Source organism: Perissodus microlepis, chromosome 8, assembly GCF_051167445.1.
Source record: "Perissodus microlepis isolate ML-2025 ecotype Zambia chromosome 8, ASM5116744v1, whole genome shotgun sequence".
Taxonomy (NCBI): domain Eukaryota; kingdom Metazoa; phylum Chordata; class Actinopteri; order Cichliformes; family Cichlidae; genus Perissodus; species Perissodus microlepis.
In genome coordinates, this window is record NC_140468.1 from 20,276,771 (window position 1) to 20,283,612 (window position 6,842).

The 6,842-nt window shown below is 41.0% G+C and overlaps 1 protein-coding gene across 1 annotated transcript; it reads left to right on the top strand.

Moving 5' to 3' along the window:
* The first annotated feature begins 2,501 nt into the window (after positions 1-2,501).
* On the top strand, positions 2,502-6,261 carry noxo1b (NADPH oxidase organizer 1b). The gene is made up of 8 exons (XM_084938115.1): positions 2,502-2,651; positions 2,755-2,835; positions 3,060-3,132; positions 3,397-3,580; positions 3,665-3,879; positions 3,984-4,094; positions 4,383-4,500; positions 4,648-6,261. The coding sequence occupies exons 1-8, from the start codon at positions 2,577-2,579 to the stop codon at positions 5,324-5,326; spliced, it is 1,536 nt and encodes a 511-aa protein (XP_084794241.1). The 5' UTR covers positions 2,502-2,576; the 3' UTR covers positions 5,327-6,261.
* The last annotated feature ends 581 nt before the right edge of the window (positions 6,262-6,842 follow it).

A 6,842-nucleotide genomic window follows, 5' to 3' on the forward strand; every position in this document is an offset into this window, starting at 1 on the left:
TAATTCAGTGTTTGTTAGTTGTTGTTGTTTTTTTTTTTTTTTTTGGGGGGGGGGGGGGGGGTTCATTTTAACTCGCCTTGATGGACATGTTTCTTGAGATTTTCTGAAACTTCTACAGAAAAATTCTTTGTTTTTATACAGTAATACTTGTATCTATTTTCTTAAATCTTGCGTCTGACATATCAAACCTAAAAAACCAATAAAAGCTAAACCAAAACAAATAATTTTCAAACAATAAAAACTAAACTGAAATAAGCTGTTTCCCTCTGTAAAAATATCTGAAACTAAAGTGAAGATACATTTGACAGGTTTGAAATTGAAAGAATGTCTCAGGTTAAAAACACACACACACAAAAACCATAGTGATAAACGTCTTCCAGTAACTTAGGGGAAAGCAAAAGGTATGAGCGGTGCACCTGGTTATTTGCTCTCTCCTTTCAATTCTCTGTTTTAGAGTAAAACCAAACAAAAAGAGGATTGCGACGCCGATAATTGCTGATAATGCTGATAATGACGATGATGGCACTGCTGAACTATGAACTGACTCTTGCAAAAATACTCATCACCTGTAAGCCGATGGGTATTATTAGGTGATGACTAACCTCTGCCTCTGTCCTGAGGAATGTATTAAAAGTGGGAAGTTTTTCTAGAAGCCTCCAGATAAGTGGGAGTTTCCAAAGAAAATAGGTGATCGCGTTATGTCATCATCAGTCAAAGAGCTATTGTTCAATCATAGGCCGTTTTCTTACACAAACATTTTTCCTTGTTCACCGCAATAATGGTGCTGCATTCCACTTTAGGGAAGTCCTGCTGTTGCTCATAATGCCTCATTTATGTGAATAAGAAAGCAAACATGAGCCTAGCTTTCTCTTTTTCATGCAGTCTCTTGTTTTTGCAATTCTGCGACCAGCCTTTGGAGGTCATTGCCTTTAGCTTTCTCCTCTCTCTTAGCTTTCTTCTGTCTACTGTTTAGCATATTGTTTAACAGATTATATCGCTTTAGAAAGGCCAACATAAAAACAGAGAGTGCATAAAGAAAAATAGAACATAGCAAATGGTCACAGCACCCAGTAGCAGGGTGTGGTGCTGAAAAGCTGAACGGAGCTCAAATGTGCATTTCTTTTTCTTTCTTTCTGTTTTGTTTTGATTACATTCATGTTTTAAAGCTGTCACACAGGGCAACACACTAACCCGCTCCACTGCATTCAGCACAGCTATGCAAACGCTACAAAAACCGTATTAAAGCGCACAGCTCACACACACATGGCTTCACTGGTGCTATTTTTGGCATTCAAATCAAGTGAAATACCTGAGAAACCTTTAAGAAAGCAAACAAGCCTTTAATATAAATAGATAAAAAAAAAAAGTGCTGCCTATTCGACTGACAGGTGAGAAGAACCAATGTGCACGTGATTTGTGGGTGCAGTTAGGTGATAGTGTGCATTAATGTGTGTTTTAGGGTGCGAGCATGTGTGCTTGATTTCCTGTGCAAACATCCTTCGTTTGTACACACTTGCACACGTGTCTCAATTACTGGATCCGATTGCCTGCACTTGGTTGAGTAGTCCAAAAAAAAATGAAAGAAAAAAAAAAGAAAGACAAGAAAAAATCCGAGTCACGGTTGTTTACACTTATTGTTGAAAATCCCAATGTGGCTTTACCCTCAGGTGTTGACATCCTCACAGGTCACTCACAAAGCTGGACAGTCCTGACCTTTCAGATCATAAAGCAGTGTGTGTGTGTGTGTGTGTGTGTGTGTGTGTGTGTGTGTGTGTGTGTGTGTGTGTGTGTGTGTGTGTGTGTGTTTGAGACAAAGGACTGGCATTGCTTCATACCAGTACTGCACTGTCTCAAGACTGGTCGGGGTAACCCCCTCTGACTCCGGTCCTTTCATGCTATCTTCACTTTGAAGAAACACCTGTTCCCCACAACACACACACACACTCACACACACACACACACACACACACACACCTTTACCTGTTTAATCAGCCTCAACAGACACACACACACCTAGCCCTGCAGCTCTCTGCACTTGTTACTGATAAGGGGATATTACTGCCAGGTGATAAACGTGAACCGGCTGCATGTGCAAAAATGTTGTAATTATGAGAGCTGAGGATGTAAAGGATTCCAGGAAGAATAAGGAAGAGGGAGCGGAGCAGCTGGAAATGTAATAATAATCATAATATTGTCAATAAACCTGCTTCAAGGGCAAAAACATGAAAAGAGTTCAAATATGTGAGCTATTTGTATCATGCCTTCATATCCACCGACTCTTCACTTATCTCATTGTTTTTTTTAAATAAAATAAAAATAAACTTTTTTTATTGGCTGTTTTGACTTTCTTTTCATTCCCATTTCATGCACCACGTACTCCATTTGGGCTTCCGGTTCCACTGCACTGGGATGCTGGCATCCTTCCTCTCAGAACACGCCCCCGCCCCTTGACTGTATATTAAGCAGCAGTTGGCTCTCCTTGCAGACAGAATAGCGGAGGGAGGTTTACCGGCATACCTGAGGTTAGAAAAGAAGCAGCTACTTTTCCTGCAAGCTGAGACGCGAAGTGCCAAACGATGGCTGACGAACACCGCTTTATTTTCAGCGCCCGCATCATTGGAGGTGTTCACAGGGACGCACCGAAACTCAAGGTGAGCTAAGACTAGACATTAGCTTTAAAAATACAATAAAATGAATAAACGGGTAAAAATTGACAGTCTGGGCTGATTTTGATTTTTTAATCCCCCTCCACAGATGTTCATGCTGTCTGTGCTCTGGTCTGACCAGAATGAAATTATTATCTACAGATCATTCCAGGATTTCAAGGAATTTCATGTAAGGAACAAAAATATATATATCAGCTCATCTGTTCTTCTTCTTCTTCTTCTTCTTCTTCTTATTATTATTATTATTATATTATTATTATTATTATTATTATTATTATTATTATTATTATTATTATTACTATTGGGACTGATCTTGGCTGCTTTGTATTGGATCTTTTAAAATAATTGAGGCTAAATGTGTATTTAATTAATTTTTTTTAAAATTTTCAACAGAAACAACTAAAAAGGAGATTTCCTAATCTGAACCCTTTCCGGAAAGACGACAGAATGATCCCAAAGTTCACAGGTGAGACTGATTCACCTGCTGCTGTTGATGTGTGTTGAGTTAATCGGATGAAATTCAGAAGCCCTCTTCCAACTAGAGGAAGGTTTGAGTAAAGTTAGTTAAGCATGTCTCCAAAACTGGGTTAATTTAGCAGCTCAGTCTCTCAGAATTTGAGTAAAACACTAGTGGAGCTGTCATTTAGCTCTTTTTTTTATTTTAACTTTGCTCCTCTGTAAATCATGTCTTGATAGGTTTTTTTTTGTTTTTGTCTCATCTTCTTTCCAGGGAAGGCCAGGAGGAGCAGCGTGCAAAAGAAAGGCTCCAAGAAGTCAGTCCGACGGATGAAGTTCTTGGAAAGCTACCTTGAAAAACTGCTGAAGTGCGACCAAAGCGTGACCCGGAGCATCGAGGTCACCCGCTTCTTCACCCCCAAAGACCACGACCTGCAGCCAGACTACACCAAGAACAGGTATGCTACCAGCCCAGTGGGAAACTGTGAGGGGCCGATAAGAGCTTTGACCATTTTTGGTAACATAAATTTTCTTCTATACAGTGTCATGATGCTGCTTTCTGATGATCAGAATGACGAGTCAGGTGGAGGAGGAGGCAGATCTGCCCACCACTTTCACCATGGAGGCATCATCACTAACCCTTTTGTGACCCAGACATACCACTGCGTGGCTCCCTATGAGACAAAGGACACCAAGAACCGCCCGTTCAAGGTGGCCAAGGACGAGAAGCTGGACGTCCTGATCAAAGACCCTGCAGGTCAGTGCTTTCAAATTTATGCATTTTTATTGAAGATTATTATAGACTCTTATCTTTCTACTAAACAAGAGAGTCTCATGCTAATTTTTTTAATTCATCTCCAGGCTGGTGGCTTGTGGAGAATGAAGATAAGCGCCTGGCTTGGTTTCCCGCTCCGTACCTGGAGCTGTCGGAAGGCGACGACGACGACGATGAAGATGAGCTTCAGCTGAGAGGTGTGTACTTGTGTTGCGCTGGAAAGTTTCACTTCAAAGAGTGCACTGGATACACATTTACAACATAAATGAGCATGCCTGTGAGCAGGTTCCACATATGTGCTGATGAAGCTTTGCCTTGTTACAAATAGCCAACACTAGGGAGCTGTCTTCAGCCATTTTCATCAGTGCATGTTTCCTTTTAATAAAAATCTAGATGCTGTTTTTGCATATTAGGCGACTTATTTGACCACTTTTCAGCTCTGCTTTGTTGCTCAAGCTTTTTTTTCTCTTGCCTGTGACTTTTAGGTGCTCTGTACTGTGCTGTAAGAAGTTACACGTCTAAGAAGGTTGATGAGATCTCCGTGCCCATTGGCTCTGTGGTTGAGGTGCTGAGGAAGTCTGACAACGGCTGGTGGCTCATTAGGTATGTCGGTCTTGTCTGTTTGCAAATGATAAACTTATCATCTTCTACTTAGAAAACTAGAAAGTCCAGATTTAAGGGTATAGCAGTTTGTAGACAATTTAATTATTTTTAACAGGTTTGAATTACATCATGTTTTGTTCTCTACAGATTCAATGGCAGAGTAGGCTACATCCCAACCATGTACCTGAAGCCATACAACAACCCTAGGGCAGGCCTTTATGGGCTGCACAACAGGCTGCATAGCTCCTCTCTGAATCTGGCAACAGCCAGCAGGGATCGCCAGGCTCCCTACCCTCCCAGTATCCACGAAGAAGATGACCTACACCAGAGTTCTGCTGGCCCCTCCAGACAAATGTTTGAGCCTGCACGTCTCCACAAGGCTCGATCTCTTGATGTCCTCTCCGATCCCTGGCCTCAGGGGGAGGAGGAGAGGGAAGCCCCAGCCTCAAACGGTCACCCGAGCATCATGAGCCAAATCAGCTCTGATTCCATTCTCTCTGAATTCTCCTCAAGCAGCGACTCCTCCTCCAGTCTGAGGGAGGAGGCGCAGAGCCACGCAGACCACCCTGCAGCCTCGCAACAGCCCGACAGCTCGCGCAGCAGCCCCGATCCCAGCCTCTTAGACGGCGTCAGCTTCAACAGCGGCTCAGAGAGTTCTGGGTCTGTCAAGTCCAAAGGCAGCAGCAACACCTCAGTCGTCCCCAGGGTACCTCCCCGACCCAAAACAGAGGAGATCCTGACCCGCTGCACCACCATGACGCGCAAGGCAGCCCTGGCCACCAAGGCTCGGCTCCAGATTCAACCCGAGTCCATTCACAGCCGTTAAGGAAACCACGGCACCAGTGCTATACATTACAAATCCGACAATAAGTTGTATTCTTAATGATACTCACTTGTTTCTGCAAACCTTTTAGACTCATTATGTGTTTATAAAAAGAAAATGTAACTTGTTCAAAGCCACATTTAGATGAGTTTAAGAGGCATTGCTTAACTTTTTGCTTGCTTTCTTCTTATGTGAAAGGTTAAAGGGAAAGCAGCTTGGACAAGGCAGCCGCAGACTAAAATTTCATAAAATGATGTCAAGACAATTCCCATTTTATCAAATGGAGCTTGGCATCTTAATTTTGAACATTTCAGTGTAAGTATAAGACTAATGTAGCTTCAGTGAAGCATTATGAGGAGCAGTAAGTAAGTCTATGTATGTGACCTATAGTCACAATAAAAATAAATAAGAAATAATAATAAAGTTTGTTTTCTAGCTTTGAAGAGTGTTTTGGGGAGATTTCGGTGGCCTTGAAGCGGTTGTAAATGTACAGGGGCTTTATGGCTGTTTTAACATGTAGAAATCAATCAAATCAGTTGTGGGTTCAAAAATATTGTAAAAGATTGTGAATATGGTTAAATGATTATTTCCTCTTTATTCACTGGAGTGCTTGTGCTTGACAGATTTGAAAAACTAAGACATGTGAAGCAGCTGTTGCAAAAAAAAAAAAAAAGAGCAGCAAGGCACACATCAGTGAACAGACTGAATGCTGACGCAAAGGCCTTTTGAATGACTGCACTGAAACGTCATGGGCGTGGTAAACAAGCTGTCGGGGAAACAGGGAGGGGTGGCTTGTGGGTCTCCTGCCATGATGTGTTGTTTTTGTAGGGGTTTTTTTTTTTCATTTTTGTTTGTTTTTAAAGTAGCCTCTTGTATGAATGTGCTGCTGCTTCACTATGTACCTTATATCCTGCATGAAATAGGTCAATAAAATTGAATGTGCACCGATGTCTGTTCGTTTCTCGTGTGTTTGACAAACCAACATCCAAAGAAGAGCTCTTACAATTACATAACTTTGTTTTCCCCTTAAAATCTGTATTTACAAAAATTGCTTCTCCTATTTGATGTTTTATTAGGAAAATATAAAGAAATGAGGAATAGCTCAAGATTTTTGCAAAGTACTATTTATCTAATCGTAATCTAATTAATATTGTTAACTTTTATTTACTCTTTTTTTTATTAACTTAGTGAAATAGTTCTTCTCACATGACTCTTTATTTAAGAACAAAAGTGAAGCTGCACCTCTCCCCAATATCAGTTGCATTCCCAGACTGCAGCTTTTCCACCTTTGATTCTTGGAAGTATAGTTATACCTATTATTAACAGGAAGTTAATAAATGTGAACAGGTTTCCTTTAAGGAAGAATTCGTTTATGACTCATTCTTTTGACTCCTTTTGTTGACTTTTGTTCTTTTTTCAGTTCCTTCAGGTTTGTAGCCACAGATAAAGTTTTACTTATCAGTCATTTCAAGAACTAGGAAGTATACTCAAATGTGAACCACATACGTGTTGGGAGTCT

Coding starts and splice junctions, on each gene's coding strand:
- noxo1b (XM_084938115.1), top strand. CDS start 2,577: ATGGCTGACGAACACCGCTTTATTTTCAGCGCCCGCATCATTGGAGGT. Junction 3,581..3,664: donor CCAGACTACACCAAGAACAG/GTATGCTACCAG, acceptor TCTTCTATACAG/TGTCATGATGCTGCTTTCTG. Junction 4,095..4,382: donor AGATGAGCTTCAGCTGAGAG/GTGTGTACTTGT, acceptor TGTGACTTTTAG/GTGCTCTGTACTGTGCTGTA.